The 24,583-nt window shown below is 39.1% G+C and overlaps 2 protein-coding genes across 3 annotated transcripts; both read left to right on the plus strand.

Annotated features, from left to right (window-relative positions):
* Positions 1-891: 891 nt before the first annotated feature.
* LOC118800290 (E3 ubiquitin-protein ligase TRIM39-like) lies at positions 892-11,725 on the plus strand. The gene is made up of 8 exons (XM_036560500.1): positions 892-985; positions 2,925-3,013; positions 3,872-4,428; positions 4,555-4,650; positions 9,798-10,031; positions 10,122-10,260; positions 10,411-10,437; positions 10,683-11,725. The coding sequence occupies exons 2-8, from the start codon at positions 2,947-2,949 to the stop codon at positions 11,234-11,236; spliced, it is 1,674 nt and encodes a 557-aa protein (XP_036416393.1). The 5' UTR covers positions 892-985; positions 2,925-2,946; the 3' UTR covers positions 11,237-11,725.
* Positions 907-24,372, plus strand: LOC118800289 (E3 ubiquitin-protein ligase TRIM39-like). Of its 2 annotated transcripts, none has more exons than XM_036560499.1 (8): positions 907-985; positions 14,747-14,837; positions 18,295-18,851; positions 18,973-19,068; positions 21,666-21,899; positions 21,996-22,140; positions 22,303-22,329; positions 22,573-24,372. In XM_036560499.1, exons 2-8 carry the CDS (start codon positions 14,771-14,773, stop codon positions 23,118-23,120), a joined length of 1,674 nt encoding a protein of 557 aa, XP_036416392.1. In that variant the 5' UTR covers positions 907-985; positions 14,747-14,770; the 3' UTR covers positions 23,121-24,372. The 2 variants fall into 2 exon arrangements, with proteins under 2 accessions (XP_036416392.1, XP_036416390.1); XM_036560497.1 differs by lacking the exon at positions 907-985 and adding an exon at positions 13,364-13,957.
* The last annotated feature ends 211 nt before the right edge of the window (positions 24,373-24,583 follow it).

Genomic DNA, 24,583 nt, shown 5'->3' on the forward strand with positions numbered 1-24,583 from the left:
AGATCACATGTTGCAGGCAGAAGCAGTGAGGTGCTGGTCTTAAACGGTGAGTTAGACTCACACTGAACTGCGACCACCAGAGGGAGACAGAGAGCCCTTGGTTGCTCAGGGGAAGACGATGCCAAGTCCGGCTTTTAGTCTTTTATTGTCAAGCTGTTTATCCAGGGTAAGAATAAAGACTAATCAGTTTGTTATTAGAAACAAACAAACAAAAATCTTTCTCCTTTATCCTCTCACTGGGACCCGCAACAGCTCCCCTTCCTTAAATGGGCCCTTCCCCTTCATTTTTGTATTAACATGCATGTAATATTAGAAACAAGGACATTAATATTAACGACAACTGCTTTCCTTCCTTTCTCATTTCCTTCCTTTCCTGCTTTTGTCACTTCCTCTCCTCAGCCCTGATCGCGTGGTGTGATCGCTCCATGGGAAGTTTGATCTGCATCCAAGTGGGCTGGGTTTGCGCCCCCTGACACGGCGAGTTTAAGTTTTCTCTTCTCTTTATATTTTTGGCTTCTAGTTTCTCTTCTTCGATGTTCCTACAGCCTTCTGATTTTCTTTCTTTCTTTTTTTACCTCTTCTTCGTCTTATTCTTTTTTCCTGTGCCTCTAGTTCGCTCTGCATGTATGACTGTCCATCATCAGTTCTGGCGCAGTTGGTAATTCTTGTCATTCTTGTGTGATGAACGAGGTTTTAATCCGGATACAGAACCCGTTACAGTATAAGAAGGAGTTTTACTTCTAAACCGTCCAGCTAAACTGCCCAGTCTGTGTTACACTGAGAACGATATCGCCATCATCTCACTGCAGTCCAGAACCTCCTAAGAGAAAGTGAAACTCAAAAACTCTGGAAGTTCACATCGAATAACAGCCTTCTTCTTCACACTAAGTGCTGATTTGAACTGCTGGATATTCAGAAACTCTGAGAATAGTTTAAACACAGACAGTTCTGACTCTTCAAGAAAAGGACAGAGAGAAAAATAAAGGTATGTACTTCAGTGAAAGATTCATAGATCAGAAGTTTAGTCAGTGTGAGCTTCATCATGGTGAACTACATGAGTAAACAAAGTCAGATGAAACGTTTAACACTGAGAAAGTGATCAGATCAACAGCTGGAATACTGATGTTGAATACAATGTGATTATTGTCTCAAACAAGAGGAATAATATTTGATGTTCTCTGATGGAGCTTGAAGCTGAGCTGTAAAACAGGTTGAAAGGTTGTTGTGTTGTGTTAACTGGTTAAAGCAGAGTGGAGCAAAAACCCTCATTCAGACAGAGCAGACAGTGAGAAACTGAATGATATTACTGAGCTGAGAGCTGTGATGATGGTCAGTATAAAGAGGAAAAGAGCTTTTACAGTCTGTAGATACAGACGGGAGTCGTGCCACACCCCCAGGGGTGGGGCAAAACATATTGTCTGGCTGAGTGAAATGCAATTAGGCCACTGACTAAAACTACCTTTCAGTATAAACCTATTCAGAGGTGAGTAGTAACTAGTTACATTTACTCAAGTACATATACTGAAATATGAAATACTGATGGATTTTTACTCTCCTGAATATTTTCAAATCATGATACTTTTACTCCTACTAAAGTGAGTAAAGGGATCTTTTTACATTTTAGTCATTTGTAATTAGTTACTAATGAATTTTTTTGTGTTTAATTTCAGTTTGTTTTGTTGGTGGCAATATTTATACTGCTCTGTGATTGGTTACAACTGACTTTAGAGCTTTATATTTTAGACCAAAAAAATCCCAAAAACAGAAGAACAGATTCGCACGATCTTCAGTTCTTCGACAGGTAAATGCTGGACATGTAGATACTAAGACGTTCCACTGCAGTACTCAGTAACTCAGTACTTAAGTAGATTTTTAACCTGCTACTATCGAGTATCTACTCTTGTTGTTTTGGGGAAGGTACTTCTACGTATCATTATTTTATACAAGTATTAATACTTTTACAGCTTCAGTAGCTGCAGCCTCAGATAGCAGAATTTGTTAACCAGTATCTCTGAAGAACATCAGGCTGTTTTCATACCCAGTTCATTCTCTAAAGACCCACCACAGTTTTTTGTGATATTGCATCTCTTTCATTTGGTTCGGATGGTGAACTGCAGCGGCTAAAGTGGACTAAATTACCCACGTGTGTGTTTGTTTATGAAGCAGAAGCCTCTGTTACTCTCACATTCACCACCATGAAAACAGACAAACAGAAAATAGAGTCGCTTATCGTCTGTGTGGCCAAAAACATGCTCCACGATTCATGCGCCAAAATCAAACGCGTATCATTATTTTACTGCTTCTCTCTCGTTATTTACTGCAGCTGGCAGTGCATGAACGATTTGAGCGTCTGTAAAGTGTAACATGTTAAAGTAGCGGGTTGTGCAGGCGGTACAGAGAAAACGTGCAGTGGTAAAACGTGTTGAATTCCCTCGAGAATCAGTGCGGTTCCGTTGTGTGGTGCTGCCTGAATGCGGGTGGAGTATTGCACGTCAAAACTGAACTAAAGAAAAAGCTGGACAGTCTGCACCATCCAGGGCAGGTCTGAAAGCTCCTCCCAGCTGAAACGGAGATTCTGATTGGCTCTGCTGAGTTTTACTCTGTCTGCTCGTGCTGGTCAGTGCTTCATGCAGTTTAGGAGGTTTCTATGTACTTCTGAACTCAAAAAGTAGTGGGGCGTCGGCACAGTACTCTGAAAAGTGGTGGTTCCAGCGGCCCTGGACACAAAGGACATGTTTTGTTGATTTTTTTTTTTTACAAATCCTCAACAGAGAACACACTCCTACACATTTTAATGCACAGTAACTGTTTATTTGTTGAATCTGACATTGAAACACAATTAAACATAAAACGTGAGTTTAAGGCAGCAGGCAGGTGTGTTGTGTTAAATGTGTGAGCTGAGTGATGTGATTTCTTACTGACAGGTGTTAAAGGAGGAGGAAGAAAATGGCTGAATCTTCATCAAAACAACCAAGAGAAGAAAGAAGGAGCAACACAGAGGAATCAGTTCACTGTAAGTTAAAACTGAAATGTCTCTTTTCAAATCAAGATGACCTTTACTTTGATCTTATCTGTATCAGTGCAGTAAAATAAAAGTAAAACCAGGTTATTGATTGCAGAATGAAATACTTTTCACATTCTCTGTGTAATGTTGAGGGCTAGCTGTGTCAGTCAGACAGCACAGATTATGGCTTATACAAAGTTTATATTACACTGGCAGTCAAAAAGAATTACTCAGAAGCACAAACACTGAGTTACAGTGACTGTTAAAATAAACTCTGTAATGAACTCATATAGGATGTAAACATTATTCAAAGCTCATTTAATATGCGTTGAATTTCAGTTGTGGAGTAATGGAGAGAATCTGGTTTTAATTAGTGCTTTGCTTAAGCTGAAAGACAGAAGGGGAAACTAGAGAGGGTTCTTAGCATACAGACCAGACACCAGACCACGTTCTACCTCACCTTCACTTTCCAGTTAAAATGTCACGTTTTAGTGGTTGCGAGAACACGACACAAAACAGAATATGTTGTGCTGCTGAATTAGGAGAGAAACACAAAAACACTCAAAATTTCCTTTAGAAGAGGTTTTTTTCAGACAGCTCCTTTACATCGTTTACATTTGGCAGTGATATGTTACAGAATTTGGATGGTGTGTGGACAGCAGTGAAGAATATGTGGAGTTTTTCTTCAGAAGAATTTATATTACAAAAGTAAAAACAACACTCTTGGCTGTCTTTAAACACTCTTTAGTGTTTATCTGTAATTATTACATCAAAAAATGTTTCAGCTATTCCTTTTGACTGGCAGTGTATTTATACATTAAATTGTTGAATGAATATCAGTTTCTCATATTTTCCACTCGTCCACAGTTGCTCCTGACTCCAGCAGTCTCCTGTCTGAAGATCTGTTCCTGTGTTCTATCTGTCTGGATGTGTTCACTGATCCAGTCTCCACTCCATGTGGACACAACTTCTGCATGCAATGTATTAACACATGCTGGGGTGACAGTGGGCAGTGTCACTGTCCATTCTGTAAAGCGAAATTCACCAAGAGACCAGAACTGAAGAACAATACAGCATTCAGAGAGTATGTAGATCACTTCAAGAACAAAAGTGATCTGAATAAACCTGAGGTTCTTTGTGATGCCTGCATTGGAGAGAAGCAGGAAGCCCTGAAATCCTGTCTGGATTGTCGTCTCACTCTTTGTAAATCTCATTTAGAATCTCATAATAATATGCCGAAAATTAAAGAACACAAGCTGATAGACCCATTAAAGAACCTGGAGGACTACATATGCCAGAAGCACAGGAGACCCCTGGAGTTGTTCTGTAGAGATGACCAGATGTCTGCATGTATGGTCTGCACTATGACTGACCACAAGAAGCACAACACTGTTCCTGTAGAGGAGGGGATTGGAGAAATGAAGGTGGGAGAAATGCTGATTGACTTCGACCTTAGACATCCATTTAAAAAATGAAACAAAACGTTTGTTAAGAAAACCAAACAATTCACTGAAATATGAAAGTAAAAATCATATCTTCTCTGTTTGCAGTCACAGCTGGAGAAGACACAGACAGAGGTACAGCAGATGATCCAAGACAGATTGAAGAAGATCAAAGACATCAGACACTCAGTAGAGCTCAGAAAAGTGAGTGAGACATGACATGTTGTGATTTCCTCATTCTGCAGATTTTATTTCATTTTGTAGAATCTATCAGTTTGACATTCAGGGTCTCAGTCTCAGGGATAGACGGGCAATCGGGAGCACTGGGGCAATTCTTGATGGGCCGCTATGTGTTTGGGCTGCTGATGGAGCAAGAAAAGTAACAAACTGCATTAAAGTATTCACCCATCACATGTGCTGCATTGTTGTTTCTAATGTAGCCTGCAGGAAATGAAGGGTCAAACACTCTGGTCAAGCTATCAAACATGGGTGAAACACTCCGGCCAAGCTCTCCACACTTATATCACATGTACTGAAGTTTTAGAAGTACTAGCGCGTTGCAAATGCGTTCTATCTTCATGGCCCCAGCTTCTAGACAAAATTTTTGCAACAAATTAATATAGCAAAAATAATACACTTTGAGTTCCGACATGGATTTATTTTACTTAATCTAAAAAGTGTTCACACGGTGTTTTAAATATTTTGGGTTTTGTGTTAAAATATGCTGCAAAATGTCTTTTTCAGAGTAAATACATTGTTCACATGTGACGGGTGTCCACACCAAGTTTGAAGCAGATCTAAGAGGGAAATGTTTAGATAGTGTAAGGTAGCCACTTGATTTGATACTGTAATTATGAATAAATGCATACATATTTCAGTCTGTATTACAGCTTATAAATCATCCCTCATTCCAACTTTTTTTTTTCTATAATATCTGATAAATATCAAAACCAAGTTTGAACTAGTGCTATAATGCAAATTATTAGTTTCAGCCATTTAATGCACCCTATAATTCACCTGGCTGACTGATCATTTCATTAAGCACATCTCCTTCTATCTACACACATTGTCCATTTTATCAGGTCCATTTACAGTATGGGTGCACTTTATATAACAGTTACAGACTGTGGGCCATCTGTTTCTTTGCATACTTTGTTAGCCCCCTTTTACCCTGTTCATCAGTGGTCAGGACCCCCACAGGACCACCACAGAATCAACATCAAAGTTTCAAATTTTAACGCTTTTTATAGGTGACAGTGGCAAGTGACAACTCCCTAAGAGCAAGAGGAAGAAACCTTGAGAGGAACCAAACTCAAAAGGGGAACCCATCCTCCTCTGGTCAACACCGGATAGCAAACAGCGTCAGTATAAGTATTATAGTACAAAATGGGGAAAACAGTCGGAGCAATGGTTGATTAGATTAGTTTTAGTTTATGCACCTTTTATCTGACAGGGAAAACTAATTACCAAAGACTTGACTAAACAAGTAAGTTTTTAGCCTAGACTTAAAGACTGTGGCTGTGTCTGAGTCCTGAACACTGACTGAAAGATTATTCCAAAGTTGGGGGGCTTTGTATGAGAAGTCTCTCCCCTCTGATGTAACTTTATTAATTCTGGGCATTACAGTAATCTAGCCTTGAAGTAATAAATGCATGAACTAGTTTTAATGCATCCTGTAGAGACAATGCATTTCTTAATTTAGCAATATTGTGGAGATGCAAGAAGGTTATTCTAGTAATATTCCTTATCTGTGCGTCGAAGGACAAATCAGGTATTATTTGGTGGTGGATCATTCTCAGCACTGCAGTGACACTGACGTGGTGGTGGTGTGTTAGTGTGTGCTGTGCTGGTATGAGTGGTTCAGACACAGCAGTGCTGCTGGAGCTTTTAAACACCTCAGTGTCACTGCTGGACTGAGAATAGTCCACCAACCAGAAATGAGCTATTTTCTCTGGCTTTACATCTACAAGGTGGACCAACAAGGTAGCTGTATCTAATAGAGTGGGCACAGTGTTTTAACAAATCAAGCAGCACTGCTGTGTCTGATCCACTTGTACCAGCGCAACACAAACTAACACACCACCATGTCAGTGTCACTGCAGTGCTGAGAATGATCCACCACCAAAATAATACCTGCTCTGTGGTGGTCCTGTGGGGGGTCACACAGCAACCCACAACACACATAATTCCCTTGCTGGCAGAGGCAAAACTTAAAGTCTTCACTGTAGATCTGCTTCAAACTTTGAGTGAGAAATGTTTTAATTAAGTAATTCATTAATAATTTATTTTTTGTAAATTACAACATGTAGTTCTGACCCCTCATTTTTCCAAACACCTGCTGCTTGTTGTGTTAGTTTGTCTCTGGTTTTATCTATTTATTCTGCCCCATGTTCCAAGTGTACCCTATCTTGGTATCTTGGCTAAATTTGAGAAAAACAAAAAAACTGAACATGCTACGGAATTAAAAAAAAATAATAAAAAATTCGGAGCCGACTCTCAGCTGAACCCCTACCTACCTGCGTACTCTGCCCCAACAACCAGCACGAAGGAAAAAAAAGAAAAATACACAGATGAGAGAGCGGAATTCGTACAACGTGACAGCGTCGAGCAGCGATTAATACTGACAATGCGTCTGAAAAAAAAAAAATCCATCCATGGCCTTACTCAATCCCGGAGGGGAAAATTGGGGAGTGGGGTGAATTACCAGTGAGCTGGTAGTGTTTTGGGCTAGTTGTGGTGAGCTAGTGAATAAGCTCACAGCAGAAGAATGCGCAAGCTGTAAATGTTACATTGAAGTGTATATCTGTAGTAATTTAGGGGTTAAACCAGCGGCCCCGTCTCAAGCTATACAGCCCCAGTTTACTGACTGTAACTGAGACTCGTACAGTGAATATAAAGACTAGATGAAGCTGAAGTTCACTTCATTTCCTGTTCCACCTTAAGTATTGAAGCGGTTACATTCAGACACCTGGACAGATGTTACTTCAGTGCTTCAAGTCATTACAGGTAAGACATAAATAAACCATAAACTTGTTTCCTGCCTGACCTGGCAATGTGCTTTAGCCTACAATGATTAGGTTTAGGTGTTGAAGATTGCTGTGTTGTTTTTCCTCGTCTTCACACATCAGCTGTTTGATTTAACTTTCATGTCGTCTTTATTTTGGTCTGCCTGCTGTGGAAGTAACCTGTGGTTTTGGCTTCGTTAATTATTAGGTTTTAAGTTTGTACATCTTTAACTTTGTAGGTTTAACACTGTAACACTCTTAGCTATATGATTTTAACTTAGTTTTGTTATCTACTCTAGCTTTCTCTAGCTTTCTCTCTAACCTATTTGTAACTAGCAAAGACACTTTCTCTAGGTAGACAAAACACTTTTTGTAAGTCGCTCTAGATAAGAGCATCTGCTAAATGCTGTTAATGTAAACGTATGTGTGTGTGTGTGTGTAGTGAAGGCTGGTCTGCATCATGTTACTCCTAGTCTGAAAACCACTCCGGCCCGGGCCCTACCTTAAAGGAATTACTTGATCTGATGTTCAGTATTGACGGCTAAAATTCCATCAATTTCCATCTAAAATTCTTGTAAAGCAAATCAATGTAAACGTGTTTGAATGCTCTAGACGAGTGGATTTTTGTGGATGACACATGCAGTTCTAGCATAAACCGTTATGTACGCTCAGTTTAATGGATGTGTACCTCCAACCCTCAATAAAAAGATATCCTGTTTGAAAAATTGATTAGAGATGATTTTTAAAGAAATACTTTTGCTTTTTTAACTGAAGTACATTTATAAACACTTTTATAAACACTTTTACTGGAGTATTGTTTTACGAGATTACTAGTACTTTTATTTAAGTAAGGGATTTGTGTACTTCTGCCACCTCTGATATCTGGTTCAAATCGGGCAGGGGATGCAGATCAGGATCTGACTGGAGAAGGTGTGGTGAAGAGAATTGCCACTCAGTATGTCTTCAGGGTTTTGTCAAATGCTCCTGAGCAAGTCCAAAATAAATGGTCTCCTATGAAGCTTTTGTGCATAATCACAGGTTGTAAATGCTTAATCATTTTTATAGAAAAGTGCACTCATTTTCTGAACACAGAACAACATATTTTAGCGCTGCTGTTGTATTTTAAAGCACTTTTGAGCTCTCCATTCACCCCCATTCACTGAGGACTCAGGGGCACAAGCTAGCGTTTTGCATTCATGTTTTTAACATCACTGGAGCAGTAGGAAGTGGCCAGGCTCTCCTTAAAACATCTCTGATCTGACTCATTGAACCCACATCACTATGCAATCCTAATACTGTTAAAATACACTTTATGGTCCAAAGTTTGCAGACACCTGCTCATCCAATGTTTCTTCCAAAATCAAGAGTATTAAAAAGGTTTTTGTCCCCCTCATCTGCAGTAACTGTCCCTACTTTTTGGGGAAGGCTTTACACTATGTTGGAACATTGCTGTGAGGGCTTGATTGCATTCAGCCGCAGGAGCACTAGTGAGATCAGGTATTGCTGTTGGACGATTAGTTCTGGATCACAAATGCCACTCCAAGTCATCTCAAAGGTATTGGTTGGTGCTCCATCCCTCTAGAGAACACAGTTCCACTGCTCCGTAGCCCAGAACTGGGGGCTTCATACGCTACTAGCCTACGCTTGGAATTAGACATAGTGATCTTAGCCTTATGTGCGGCTGCTCCAGAGCATCCTGTTCTATTGTCAGTGCATTTCTGTGGACACTATACAAGCTGTATGTGCATTTGAACTCCTGTGTTAGCAGTGAGTGCACCTTAATGCAGTTGTATTCACTAATAAGAAGGGGTGTCCACAAACTTTTGGACATATAGTGTAGCACACATGAGTACTCGTGATTTAGGTGCCGATAGTCTGACCACAAATTACCGACCATTACCTCGTCAAAGGTAAATGAAAACAACTGGGAAAGGTAATCTGTCAAGCTGAGAGATGGACAAAACCTTAATTAAGTGTTAAAGGGGGTACTTAATACAAATAGAAGTCTACTTGAACAAGATGCAGAGAAATGCATAAAATTACGTGATTTCAGAGGAAGGAACTGCAGGACAAGTGCAGAAGGAGCAAGTTCAGAGACTGTAAGACCTTTGCTTAGCTAACTATGTAAATTCCTTTAGTCTAATTACAAACTCCACACAAGGCTTTCTCAATGTTCATGTAATATAACGCTAAGTCTGGGTATTTAACTAGCGTGCTAACTCCAGTTCTCAACCAACTACAGCTTTACGCTCACACTCATGTTTTTAAGAGGTATTAAACAAGGCTTAGTGTTGTTGCTGTAATAGTGGGCATCAACTATTATTTCTTTCATTTATCTTCCATTAGAGAAACACAGAGAAAGACAAAGCAGACAGTGTTGAAGTCTTCACTTCTCTGATCTGCTCCATTGAGAGAAGCCAGGCTGAGCTGCTTGAGGTGATGGAGGAGAAGCAGAAAGCAGCAGAGAGGCAGGCTGAAGACCTCATTAAAGAGCTGGAGCAGGAAATCACTGAGCTAAAGAGGAGAGACACTGAGCTGGAGCAGCTCTCCCACACTGAGGACCACCTCCACCTCCTACAGGTCAGTGTCCCTCTATCTGCTCAATGACAATGCAGCACATCACACACTGTTGATGCTGAGAGATTTCTCCTCTCTCCTGCTGGACTGTAGATTTACCCATCACTGTGCAGACCTCCACACACCAAGAACTGGACTGACATCAGTATTGACACTCATCTGAGTGTAGAGACTGTGAGGAACACTCTGTCTCAACTTCAGAGGAGTCTGAATGAGATGATCATAGAATCAGGTGAGAAATGTTGATATTGTAGCAAAAGGAATTATTTGTCAAATGTTGCATGAAAAGGAAATGATCAATTGCAATTTATTCCAAGTTTAGATTTGAATGAACTTTTTAAAAATGAGTAAATGTTTCTTTTCTTGTAAATAATCTCAACAGAACTAAAAATGCTTCAGCAGTATGCAGGTACAGTGCAGCTTCCGGATTTTTTTCTTCCCTCTCTCTTTATTGTTTTAAATTCTTTCAAGCTTTATTATTTTAAAACCATCATCACACCACTGGTTCCCAAACCATATAATATTACTCATATTTTACTGTTAAACCTTTTTTGTTCCACAAACCCTTTTCAAAGTTTACTCTGTGTGATTCACTGGATGATGAATTCATTTATTATCTATATATTCATATCACAAACTGTGTGTTTCTCTCAGTGGATGTGACTCTGGATGCTGATACAGCTCAAACATATCTCATCCTGACTGTTGGTGGAAAACAAGTAACACACGGAGACACAAAACTTTCTGACAATCTTCCTGACAATCCAAAGAGATTTGATAGATGTCCGTGTGTCCTGGGAAAGGAGGGATTCTCATCAGGGAGATTTTACTATGAGGTCCAGGTCAAGGGGAAGACTGAGTGGGATTTAGGAGTGGTCATAGAGTCCATTAACAGGAAGGGTAAAACGATTACACTGAGCCCACTGAAAGGATTCTGGACTGTGGTTCTGAGGAATGAGAATGAGTATTTGGCTTGCGCTGGTCCCCCAGTGCTCCTCTCCCTGAGAAAGAGGCTACAGAAGGTGGGGGTGTTTGTGGATTATGAGGAGGGTCTGGTCTCCTTTTATGATGTGGAGTCCAGATCTCATATCCACTCTTTCACTGGTCAGCCTTTCACTGAGAAACTCTATCCATACTTCAGCCCCTGTAAAAATGATGGAGGTAAAAACTCAGCTCCACTGATCATCTCACCCGTATCAAAGACTTAATAAACTTTCAGTTGTAACTACAATAGGAACGCTACAACAAAACAGATTTAATGTTTTCTGATGCATTATGAGAGAAAAGTGAATAATTAGTCATACTATTTATTTACAGCACTCATACTGTATTATAAAATAACAGTATTTTTACAGTTACTGTATTACTGAATATATTTAATTACTCTATTTATACATTTTTTCTTCACCCTGTATTTTCACCAGTGTAATTTTGCTACATTATCTAGTACAATATATAATGATATATGCAAACAACACAATTTCTGATAGCAGATACTTGAACATTCATTCATACTGTTACATATACTGTCACTGAATGTAGGATCAGGATCAAAGGTCAGCATATATTCTTTACTGTCTGACTGAAGATTTTCTCAGATAAGGAAATTGAATAAGAGTTGCCAAATGGGAAATTTCTTCATCATGATGTACACAGTCATTCAGAGTGGTTTGGTGAAATGCTCTGTTGCAGTGCTTTGTTCTGGAGAAACTTACTGAGACCTGGTGGTGATAGGAAACAGGCATCTTAAATGTTTAAAACCTTTAAAAGCAACATCACAGAACATTATTAGTTGAAATGGTTACAAATACACTGCCTGAGACACTGTTTGATGATGAGAGTATAAAAAATGTTTGTATTTAAATGTATTAAAATTTGTTGAAAGTATGTTGTAATAGCAAATGTATGTATTATGCTAAACTTTATAAATTGCTATGACCCCATGGTTTGTCCAGAACACTGTGGGATCAATATATGACATTAAAAGACTGAACTGGTGATGATGCATTCAAAGCTGAAGGAACAGGCCAATAGAGCTTATAAAGCCATTTTATTGTGGTTGGTTTTAATAAAATGGCTTTAAAGACTCTACTGGCCTGTTCTAATATTTTTAGAAAGTGAGTTTTATTACTGCATTGTTAAAATATTGTTAACAGGCTCATGTAACAGTGTTTGGGGTGGGGTGATGAACTGTACTCTGGCTCAACATAGTCTGGCTCTATATTGTCTTGCACAGGCAGGGCTGTGTGGGCCCTGTCCTTTTCTATTTTTTATTTATTTTCTTTCTGCAGTTCTTTCAAAACAGCTCTCTTTTTGTTTCTGTTAGAATCTGCGCTGCTGCATTTTGTATGTGTTGTAGAGGATAAATTGTTTTCTTAGGGAGTCCAATAAAAAGAGCAACTCTGTAACAAATGCATGAACAAGTTTCTCTGCATCACTCTGAGATAGAAAAGGACAAACTTTAGTGATATTTCTCAAATGATTAAAAGCTACTTTTTTATTTACATGCAGGATAAAACAGAGCTTATAATCTAAGATTACATCCAGGTTTCATGCTTCAGGTTTGGTATATGACACTGAAGGGCCAAGCTTCCCTCAAAGCAGCTTTCTTTGAATTTTGGTACCAAGAATCAGTATTTCAGTTTTTTGTGATTTAGTTTAAGAAGATTTTGTGACATCCACTGAGAAATATCTGACACACAGCTGGTAAGCCTGTCAGTTGATTCTTGATTCTCAGAATGTCATCAGCATAGCTATGAAAATTTATAAACCTTGTGGGACAAACAATGTCAATTTGTTTTGATTTCCCAGTGAAACCAAAACTGTCTATTCATTAAATATGACTTAAACCATTCTAAAACCCTTAAACCACTGAAGCTCATAGTAAAATGTTCCTGTAAGTAACAGATCACATGTTGCAGGCAGAAGCAGTGAGGTGCTGGTCTTAAACGGTGAGTTAGACTCACACTGAATGATAAATTTCTAATAACCTCGACTGTGGGACCGGCTGCGGCCACCAGAAGGAGACAGAGAGCCCCTTTTGAGCAATCAGGGCGACACGATGCCAAGTCCGGCTTTTAGTCTTTTATTGTCAAGATGTTTATCCAGGGTAAGAATAAAGACTAATCAGTTTGTTATTAAAAACAAACAAACAAAAATCTTTCTCCTTTATCCTCTCACTGGGAACCGCAACAGCTCCCCTTCCTTAAATGGGCCCTTCCCCTTCATTTTTGTATTAACATGCATGTAATATTAGAAACAGGGACATTAATATTAACGACAACTGCTTTCCTTCCTTTCTCATTTCCTTCCTTTCCTGCTTTTGTCACTTCCACTCCTCAGCCCTGATCGTGTGGTGTGATCGCTCCATGGAAAGTTTAATCTGCATCCAAGTGGGCTGGGTTTGCGCCCCCTGACACGGCGAGTTTAAGTTTTCTCTTCTCTTTATATTTTTGGCTTCTAGTTTCTCTTCTTCGATGTTCCTACAGCCTTCTGATGTTCTTTCTTTCTTTTTTTTACCTCCTTTTCGTCTTCTCCTTTTTTCCTGTGCCTCTAGTTCGCTCTGCATGTGTGACTGTCCACCATCAGTTCTGGCGCAGTTGGTAATTCTTGTCATTCTTGTGTGATGAACGAGGTTTTAATCCGGATACAGAACCCGTTACAGTATAAGAAGGAGTTCTACTTCTAAACCGTCCAGCTAAACTGCCCAGTCTGTGTTATACTGAGAACGATATCGCCATCATCTCACTGCAGTCCAGAACTTCCTAAGAGAAAGTGAAACTGAAAAACTCTGGAAGTTCACATCGAATAACAGCCTTCTTCTTCACAATAAGTGCTGATCTGAACTGCTGGATATTCAGAAGCTCGGAGAAGAGTTTAAACACAGACACTTCTGACTCTTCAAGAAAAGGACAGAGAGAAAAATAAAGGTATGTACTTCAGGGAAAGATTCATAGATCAGAAGTTTAGTCAGTGTGAGCTTCATCACGGTGAACTACATGAGTAAACAAAGTCAGATGAAGCTGTTTAACACTGAGAAAGTGATCAGATCAACAGCTGGAATACTGATGTTGAATACAATGTATTTATTGTCTCAAACAAGAGGAATAATATTTGATGTTCTCTGATGGAGCTTGAAGCTGAGCTGTAAAACAGGTTGAAAGGTTGTTGTGTTGTGTTAACTGGTTAAAGCAGAGTGGAGCAAAAACCCTCATTCAGACAGAGCAGACAGTGAGAAACTGTGAATGATATTACTGAGCTGAGAGCTGTGATGATGGTCAGTATAAAGATGAAAAGAGCTTTTACAGTCTGCAGATACAGAACAGTGTCATCTCAGGACCTCCAGCGTCTCTGCAAAAATTTGGATGTCCCTGGTCAAAAGGCTGAATCTGAAAAATTGAAAAACAATTAAACATAAATTGTGCAAAAGACGTTTTTTTCCTCAACATGTTAAACTCAGCAAAAAATAAATAAATAAACAAACAAACAAATAAATAAATAAAATAATAATAAAAAAAATAGTAGAAAAAAGGCATAGATCCCTGTAGATGATGTGCTGACTCAGTGTCACTTAGAAAATCAACAAAACAAGTCATTTAACCAGGGGTAATCACTTTTTGGCATATCACCATGTAATACTTGTTAGAGTGAGTTTAAGGCAGCAGGCAGTTGTGTTGTGTTAAATGTGTGAGCTGAGTGATGTGATTTGTTTCTGAAAGGTGTTAAACAGGAGGAGGAAGAAAATGGCTGAATCTTCATCACAACAACGCAGAGAAGATAGAAGGAGCAGCACAGAGGAATCAGCTCACTGTAAGACTGAAATGTCTCTTTTCAAATCAGAATAATCTTAACTTTGATCTTATCTGTATCAGTGTAGTTAGATAAAAGGTTATTGACTGTACAATGAAACACTTTCTACATTCCCAGTGTCAGACATGGTCATGATATCAGGCACAGAAACTGCTACCTTGTAGTTCCCCCTTGATGGAGTTAGGACTTTAGCCCATTTGTTGATGCATCTTTTTTGTTAGTCATCCTCTAGCTCTTCATCAGTGGTCAGTTTCTTACCACAGAGCTGCTCTTAGCTGGATATTTTTGGGTGGTGGACCACTCTCAGTCTAGCAGTGACAGTGGGTGTGTAAAAATCATGCCAGCACCGCTTTGCTAATACACTTGGAGCAAGCTGTAAATATGAATATAAGCACCATGACTGCATACCAATGTATAACTGCTCGAAATTGTAATGTTTGCTTCTTTTCAAAAGCACTGCATCTTGACCACTGAAGCTGTACTCTGTAATGAACTCGTATAGAATATACACATTATTCAAAGCTCATTTAAATCTCCACAAACATACTCATTTATCTAGCAATAGGTCTTGATTTTCAATTGTGGAAAAAAGGAGAGATGCTCGTTTTAATTTATGCTTCACTTCACTAACTGAAAGACAGAAAATAGAATGGGTTCTTACAGACCGGATACCAGACCACTTTCTACCTCACCTTCATTTTTAACTTAAACTCACATTTAACATGACACAATGTGAATGGCTGTCTGTTTCAAAACGGAGTGTGTTGTGCTCTTGATTTAGAAACTCAGAAACACTCAAAATTTACATAAGAACAGGTTTTATTTAGACAGCTCCTTTACGTCATTTACATTCAACAGTGATGTATTACAGAATTATAGTATAGCGAACAATGGCCGGAATTTCAACTCTAGCTGAGTGTTTACCCAAAGTTAAGGGCCCTCTGCCTAAGGGCAGAATTTACAACCGGATCAAGAACCGCCCCTTTTTTATCTTTAAGTAACAGAAAGTACATTTCTAAGGTGTATGTCCACTGCATACTGAAACCATTCGTTAGAACTCTTTTTAACTAAACTAGACATACCAAAACGGAATCTGTACGACTTTGGACGGCAAAATTCCAATTTTCTAAATTCCCTAGGGATCTCAAGCATGGACCCACAGCACCCCCAAGGGGTGAAACCGCAAATTACTACATCACCACCATAAGGACTTGTGCTTATAAGAAGCCAGAAACTTAGTGCTTTGTTTACTTTATCGACGTTTCTATGATCTGTAAGTAATACTTCTTGTGCTATTAATCTTGTTGTTGGGTAGTACCTAAATATTACCTGTATCTTTTTCTATCGTTAAGTGCTAGAAATACGTAGGGTATAACTTTGATAACAGTCAGACCCAACCAGTTAATTGCTATGAGTTTAGACCATTGACCAAGATGTATCCTGAATGTGGTTTTCTTTTCTTTTCTTCCTTTGTTCCTTTCCTTTTATTGTTGATTTAATTTTTCATGCATTGGGTCATGTTCAGAGTTGATAGGCAAGTAGTACCTGTGTTCTTTGACATGTATTGTGTATCAGGTAACAAGGGTTAAACTCTCTCTAAGAAACATGCCTGAATATCCTAATTGTTCATTCCTTGATTTTGAAAGTTAAACCAATTGGATGATATAGAAATGTTCTTTTTCTTTGAAAAACTAGCTGAAACAAAGGAGGCAGTGATTTTGGGGAAGGCATTCCTCAAATTATGCACAACCAATCAGAGTGGGAAACAAGCTAGTCAACCTATCAGCACTCTGGCACCACCTCCAAAGGGTAGGGCCTCCAGCCGAGCAAAACCAGAGTGCACCGCAAATTTGGGAGTTCCTGCGTTCGCAACAAAAGTTTCTAAGTTTGTGCGGGCCTAGGTCAGAAAGACAGGTCAGAAGTATTAGGACGCTAAAATTTCAGATCTGAAACCTTTGTTTGTTTTGTAACTTGCCTGTTCGTCTACACACCTTAAGTTTGAACCACCCTCAAAGAAGGAAGGTGGATATTTCTTGTCTGGCCCGGGAGGATATATCCATAACTTTCGATTCTGCTAAAGAGAGGTAGTTAGTTAAATTGGTACCACCAGCCTCAGAACCCTGATTGCAACCTGAACCTCGCCAGCGGAGTGGGAGCGGTTCTGACGCCACGGAGACCCAGCATCACACCCAGAGCCACGCACTGATCTGTGAACAGATCGACCCTCGAAAGGCCGCCCAAGCTCCACCGTCAGACGGCCACGAGACGCCTCCGCCCAATCACTGACGGAAAGGCGCGTGCCCGCACAGAGATGCAGCATCCACGGCCAGCTAGGAGAGGAACCACCGCGTGAGCTCCAGCCTTCGATCGAGTCTGTCCTGAGACGACCCCTCCTGAAATCAGCCCCCGACTCCCACGTAAGCTGGAACCATCAATTTGCAGTCAGGGCCCTGACGCCAATTTATTTAATAAGAGAACTTTTATAGGTACATCCAGCCATATAGTTACTCCCGTCCAGGCTTAGGTTAATTCTCTAGAGGCTCTCCTAAGCGGCTCCCCAAACCACACTGCCTCATACCATTTAGCCGTGAATCATTCTTAACTTACTCGAGCTATTTTGTCTTTCATTACTATCACTTTGTTTTGTTTTCTGGTTTTATTTTCTATTGTTTATCATTGAATGTAGTCCAAAAGTAGTTTGATATTTAGCCAATAAATTGCCTTTTCTGAAGCATCCTTGGTGCGAGCGTTTCTCTCTCTTGCCCTGGTCAGTAGACTTCAAATAAATCCGGGTTACCACACACCCTCACATAAGGTTCTAGCAATAATAATATTAAAAATTGCAAAACCTGTGACAATAGCACGAGGTTATGTTCTCTTAAGAGTTCCAGTATATCTTTATAATCAGTCTTTACCTCTGAAAAAGTGTGTGACACTATCTTTCCCCTTTGTTGTGTTTTTCTTTTTTGTTTTTATTTTGTTTTTTTCTTCTGGCCTTTTTGAAAACCTGATTTGTGTTTTTTTAAAATATCTTCATCTGAATTGACAGTTCTTCTTACAGACTGGCTGGGCTATGAATAGTCCACCAACCTCATAATAACGGTAATAACTGGTCAGTGGTGGTCCGATGGTGGTCCATTCCTAACCACTGCATCCAACCACTGTGGATAGTATGTGGACATGGAATAGATGGAATACATGGAAATTCTTTTTTTTGGAAGAATTAATATTACAAAAGAAAAAAAAAATGTGAGGCAAAATATTGATAAACACTCTTGGCTGTCTGTTTCAGTTTTAGTGTTTATCTGTCATTATTACAGCTTAATAATAATAATAATAATAATAATAATAATAATAAATTATTGTTAGAAAAAATGTTTCAGCAATTCTTTTTGACTGGCAGTGTATTTATACATTAAGTTTCTCATATTTTCTCATATTTTCCATTCATCCACAGTTGCTCCTGACTCCAGCTGTCTCCTGTTTGAAGATCGCTTTCTGTGTTCTGTCTGTCAGAATGTCTTCACTGATCCAGTCTCCACTCCATGTGGACACAACTTCTGCATGAAATGTATTAAAACATGCTGGGGTGACAGTGAGCAGTGTCACTGTCCATTCTGTAAAGAGAAATTCACCAAAAGACCAGAACTCAAGGTCAATACAGCATTCAGAGAGGTTGTAGATCACTTCAAGAAGAAAAGTGGTCTGGATAAACCTGAGGTTCTTTGTGATGCCTGCATTGGAGAGAAGCAGGAAGCCCTGAAATCCTGTGTGGATTGTCGTCTCACTCTTTGTAAATCTCATTTAGAATCTCATAATAATATGCTGAAACTTAAGGAACACAAGCTAATAAGCCCATTAAAGAACCTGGAGGACTATATATGCCAGAAGCACAGGAGACCCCTGGAGCTGTTCTGTAGAGATGACCAGATGTCTGCGTGTATGGTCTGCACTGTGACTGACCACAAGAAGCACAACACTGTTCCTGTAGAGGAGGGGATTGGAGAAATGAAGGTGGGAGAAATGCTGATAAACTAATCAACCATCCATTTAAAAATAGAACAAAACGTTTGTTAAGAAAACCAAACAATTCACTGAAATATGAAAGTAAAAATCATATCTTCTCTGTTTGCAGTCACAGCTGGAGAAGACACAGACAGAGGTGCAGCAGATGATCCAAGACAGATTGAAGAAGATCAAAGACATCAAACACTCAGTAGATCTCAGTCAAGTGAGTGAGACATGACATGTTGTGATTTCCTCATTCTGCAGATTTTATTTCATTTTGTAGAATCTATCAGTTTGACATAACTCAGTCTCAGGGATGGACTGGCCATCAGGAGCACTGGGGCAATTTCTGATGGGCTGCTATGTGTTTGGGCTGCTGATGGAGCAAGAAAATAACTTCATTAAAGTATTTGCCCGGCACATATGCCACATTGTCATTTCTAATGGAGACCCTCTGGGTCAAACACTCCCGCCAAGCATCTAAACCATGTGTCCTTAAATTTTAGAAGGACTAGTGCAAATGTGCTCTATGTTTATGGCCACGGCTTCTGAGAAAATTTTTGCAAAAAACTAATAGCAAAAATAACACACTTTAATGTCTGAGATGGATATAATTTACTTAATCTAAAAAGTGTTCACACAGTGTTTTAACTAGGTTTTTTTGGGTTTTGTGTTAAAAGTACAATGTTCACATGTGACAGGTGTCCACACCAAGTAGATCTAAGACAGAAATGTTCAGACAGTGTAAGGTAACCTCTCAATTATATACTGTAATTATGAACAAAGGCATATACATTTGGGTCAGTATTACAGCTTATAAAATATCCCTCATTCCAACTTGGTTTTATTCAACAATATCAGACACGCCTCAACACCAAGTGTGATTCAGATAAAATGTAAATAAATAGTTTTGGCAATTTAATACTCTCCAATGTATATTGTAATGTAACAAAGTTGGTGTGCATGTGCGATGCAAATCAGGCAGGGGATGCAGATCAGGATCTGACCAGAGAATGTGTGGTGAGAAGAATTGCCACTCAGTATGTATTCATATGAGTCTAAAATGAATGGTCTGTTACAGAGCTTTTGTGCAAAATCACAGTTTGTAAATGCTTAAACTGTTTAATATAGAAAATTCTCCCATTTTCTGAACACATAACAACATATGTTAGCACTGCTGTTATATTTTTAAGCATTTTTATATTCAAGTTGTAGTACTCATGTATATTCATGACATCAGTGAGCACGAACCTCTTTACTCAGCCAATGAGCTGATCCGCTCACCAGCTAATCAGCACTCAGTATCAGTAATGCTTGCATCCTATGGCCCAGAATATGTTTGGTGTAGGAAAGCAGAAAGACAGGAATAAATATTCTTTGTTTTTTTTAATGGAATACATTCTTCTTCTTTGCAAAATTAAAAAAGGTAATGCACAAATGGTTAGAAACAAATGTAATGTTTCCCTTTTAGCTATTTAGCTCCATTTACCATCATTCATTGAGGACTCAGGGGCACTTTAGCATTTTGCAATTTATGTTTTTGGCATAACAGTAGCAATAGGAAGTGGCCAGGCTCCCTTTAAACAAGAGTTGTCAAACGTAACCAGTAAAAGGGCCATATTAAAAAAATCTCATCAAATCTGTAGGCCGGAGAAAAAAATGTTTTTATTTCATTTTTAATTGTTGTTTGCTATAACCCCAACTGCCCATTGTTTATTCAAAATATGCAAAAAACTTCAACAGTAAAATACAGACACTCATAGTGGAAATTGAAATATTACATGGACACTTGAAACATTCAAAATTATGTAGGTAGGTGCTCTGTCTTTTAAACCTACCTATCTGCTTGAACTAGACACCTGGCATCCTCTTTTTGCTGCAAGTTTATTAAGACTTGGGCTCAATTTAAGTGTTTATATTAATTCAACTGCAGCTGAAATGCAGTTTGGTGATATGACTGGAATTGCGCAGAATTGTGTAGAATGGATGTGTAACCGATGTCTTATAGACTGCTGTTGGGGTAGGAGAGTTTGAGCATATTACATTGCAGTGCATGCTGGGGACTGTAGTGCAGGGCATTGTGGAATGGGCTAATATTAATAGAAAATTTAAATACTTTTGCGGGCCGGATAGAGTGGTGTGGCGGGCCTAACCTGGCCCACGGGCCTCGTGTTTGACACTTGGGCCTTAAACCATCTCTGATCTGACTCACTGATAAAAATGCATGTCATGCTATGCTGCCATAATACTGTCAAAATACACTATAAGTCTCAAAATTTGCGTACTCCTGCTCATCTATTATTTCTTCCAAAAGCAAGAGTATTAAAAAGGAGTTTGTCCCCCTCAGCTGCAGCAACAGTCTCTACTTTTCGGGCGAGACTTTATACTGAAATGTTGGAACATTGCTGTGAGGATTGTGCTTGACTGCATTCAGCAGCAGCTGCACTAGTGACATTAGGTACTGATGTTGGATGACCAGTTCTAGATCAGAAACGCCACTCCAACTCATCTCAGATGTTTTGGTTGGTGCTCCATCACTCTAGAGAACGCAGTTCCAATGCTCCACAGCCCATTGCTAGGGGCTTCATACCCCTCTAGCCTATGCTTGGCATTGGACATGGTGACATGTTCTATTATCAGTGCCTTTCTGAGGAGACTATACAAGCTGTGTGTGCTAACTAACAGTTACTCTAGTTCTCATCCAAGCTACAGCTTCTTTTATATTCACGCTGCTGTTTTTAAGAGGTATTAAACAGGGCTTATTGTTGTTGCTGTGATAGTGGGAATTCATTGTTATTTGTTTCATTCTTCTTTCATTAGAAAAACATGGAGAAAGAGATTGCATACAGTGTGGAAGTCCTCACTGCTCTGATGCGCTCCATTGAGAGAAGCCAGGCTGAGCTGCTTAAGGTGATGGAGGAGAAGCAGAAAGCAGCAGAGAGGCAGGCTGAAGACCTCATTAAAGAGCTGGAGCAGGAAATCACTGAGCTAAAGAGGAGAGACACTGAGCTGGAGCAGCTCTCCCACACTGAGGACCACCTCCACCTCCTACAGGTCAGTGTCCCTCTATCTGCACAATGACAATGCAACACATCACACAGCAACACTGCCCATGCTGAGGGATTTCTCCTCTCTCCTGCTGGACTGTAGATTTACCCATCACTGTGCCGACCTCCACACACCAACAACTGGACTGGCATCAGTATTGACCCTATTATTGATCTGAGTGTAGACATTGTGAGGAACGTTCTGTCTCAACTTCAGAAGAGTCTGGATGAGATGATCATAGAATCAGGTGAGGAATGTTGATATTTTACATGTAGCAAAAGGAATTATTTGTCAGATGTTACATGAAAAGGAAAGTATCAGTTGCAATTTATTAAAGTCCAAGATGGGATTTGATTTCACTTTTCAAAAATGAGTAAATATTTCTTTTTCTTGTAAATAATCTCAACAGAACTGAAGAGGATTCAGCAGTATGCAGGTACAGTGCAGCTTCTGGATTTTTCTTCTCTTTATTATTTTAAATTCTTTCAAGCTTTATTATTTTAAAACCATCATCACACCACTGTTTCCCAAATGATATAACATTCTATTACTCATATTTCACTGTACAATTTATTTTATTGTTCCACAAACTGTTTTCAAAGTTTACTCTGTGTGATTCACTGCACGATGAATATTTATTGTCTGTATATTCATATCACACATTGTGTGTTTCTCTCAGTGGATGTGACTCTGGATGCTGATACAGCTCATCCTAAACTCATCCTGTCTGATGATGGAAAACAAGTGACACATGGAGACACAAAACAGAATCTTCCTGACAACCCAAAGAGATTTGATAGATGTTCGTGTGTTCTGGGAAAGGAGGGATTCTCATCAGGGAGATTTTACTATGAGGTGCAGGTCAGGGAAAAGACTGAGTGGGATGTAGGAGTTGTCAGAGAGTCCATTAACAGGAAGGGTAAAACAATTACACTGACCCCACAGAATGGATTCTGGATTGTGATTCTGAGGAATGGGAATAAGTATTTTGCTTGTGCTGGTCCCCCAGTTCTCCTCTCCCTGAGAAAGAGGCCCCAGAAGGTGGGAGTGTTTGTGGATTATGAGGAGGGTCTAGTCTCTGTTTATGATGTGGAGTCCAGATCTCATATCTACTCTTTCACCGGTCAGTCTTTCACTGAAAAACTCTATCCATTCTTCAGTCCCTGTAAAAATGATGGAGCTAAAAACTCAGCTCCACTGATCATCTCACCCGTATCAAAGACTTAATAAACTTTCAGTTGTAACTACAATAGGAAAACTACAACAAAATGGATTTAATGCTTTCTGATGCATTGTGGGAGAAAACCGTATAATTAGTCATACTATTTATTTACAGCACTCATACTGTATTATAAAATAACAGAATTGTTTCACAATTATTAGATTGCTGAATATATTTAATTACTGTATTTGTAATTTTTTTTTCTGCACCCTGTATTTTCAATGTACAATCTGACAACCCACAATTTTGCTACATTACCTAGTACAGTATATAATGATATATGCAAACAACACCATTTCTGATAGCAGATGTTTGATCATTCATTCATATCTCCCAAATGATAACTTTACAGGAAAAGGAAAAAACCTACTTTACTTTTAATGTAAGATGATGTAACCAGAAATTTTCCCAAGTCATTTTGGGCCATTTCTTTTGGTCCATTCTTCTTGAAATTTGCACACAATGTAAAGAACATCAGACATTTTCAAACTATGTCAAAAACTAAAAAACAACAAAAATAGAGATACAAGGTTTTCTTGCAAAGGCAGTGATATGCTGTCACTGAATGTAGGATCAGGATCAAAGGTCAGCATATATTCTTTACTGTCCGACTTAAGTTTTTCTCAGATGAGGAAATTGGATAAGAGTTGCCAAATGGGAAATTTCTTCATTATTATACACAGTCATTCAGAGTGGTTTGGTGAAATGCTCTGTTGCAATGCTCTGTTCTGGAGAAACTTACTGACTGAGACCTGGTTACAATAGTGGTGATAGGAATCAGGCATCTAAAGTGTTTAGAGCCTTTAAAAGCAAAATCACAGAACATTATTCGTTAAAATGGTTGCAAATACACTGCCTGGTGCCTGAGACACTGTTTGATGATGAGGGTATAAAAACCATTTGTATTTAAATGTATTCAAATTTGTTGAAAGTATGTTTAGCAAACGTATGTACTATGCTAAACTATATTAATTGCTATGACCCCATGGTTTGTCCAGAGCGCTGTGGGATCAGCATCATGTGGCATTAAAAGACTGAACTGGTGATGATGCATTAAAAGCTGGAGGAACAGACCAATAGAGGTTATGAAGTCATTTTATTTGGTTTTAATAAAATGGCTTTTTAAGCTCTACTGACTGTTAAGTGTTGATCGCCAAGCAAAGAAGATGTTTACATATTTATAACTGTGTTGAAGGTTTACGAACAAAACTGGCTCCTAAGGTGACTCCATTAACTCCTCCGGCTGTCACTCGTTCTCACAGCTTAAACGTCAGTCTGCATTGTTAAAATATTTTTAACAGGCTCATGCAACAGTGTTTGGGGCTAGACAGAGTGCTGGGTGGGTAATGATGGGCTGTACTCTGGCTCAACATAGTCTGGCTCTATATTGTCTTGCACAGGAAGGACTGTGTGGGCCCTGTCCTTTTCTATATTTTTTAAAACGGCTCTTTTTTTGTTTCTGTTAGAA

The sequence above is a fragment of the Colossoma macropomum genome, unplaced genomic scaffold, assembly GCF_904425465.1.
Source record: "Colossoma macropomum unplaced genomic scaffold, Colossoma_macropomum, whole genome shotgun sequence".
Lineage (NCBI taxonomy): Eukaryota > Metazoa > Chordata > Actinopteri > Characiformes > Serrasalmidae > Colossoma > Colossoma macropomum.

Coding starts and splice junctions, on each gene's coding strand:
- LOC118800289 (XM_036560499.1), top strand. CDS start 14,771: ATGGCTGAATCTTCATCACAACAACGCAGAGAAGATAGAAGGAGCAGC. Junction 21,900..21,995: donor ACCACCTCCACCTCCTACAG/GTCAGTGTCCCT, acceptor GCTGGACTGTAG/ATTTACCCATCACTGTGCCG. Junction 22,330..22,572: donor GAGGATTCAGCAGTATGCAG/GTACAGTGCAGC, acceptor TGTTTCTCTCAG/TGGATGTGACTCTGGATGCT.
- LOC118800290 (XM_036560500.1), top strand. CDS start 2,947: ATGGCTGAATCTTCATCAAAACAACCAAGAGAAGAAAGAAGGAGCAAC. Junction 3,014..3,871: donor CACAGAGGAATCAGTTCACT/GTAAGTTAAAAC, acceptor ACTCGTCCACAG/TTGCTCCTGACTCCAGCAGT. Junction 10,438..10,682: donor AATGCTTCAGCAGTATGCAG/GTACAGTGCAGC, acceptor TGTTTCTCTCAG/TGGATGTGACTCTGGATGCT.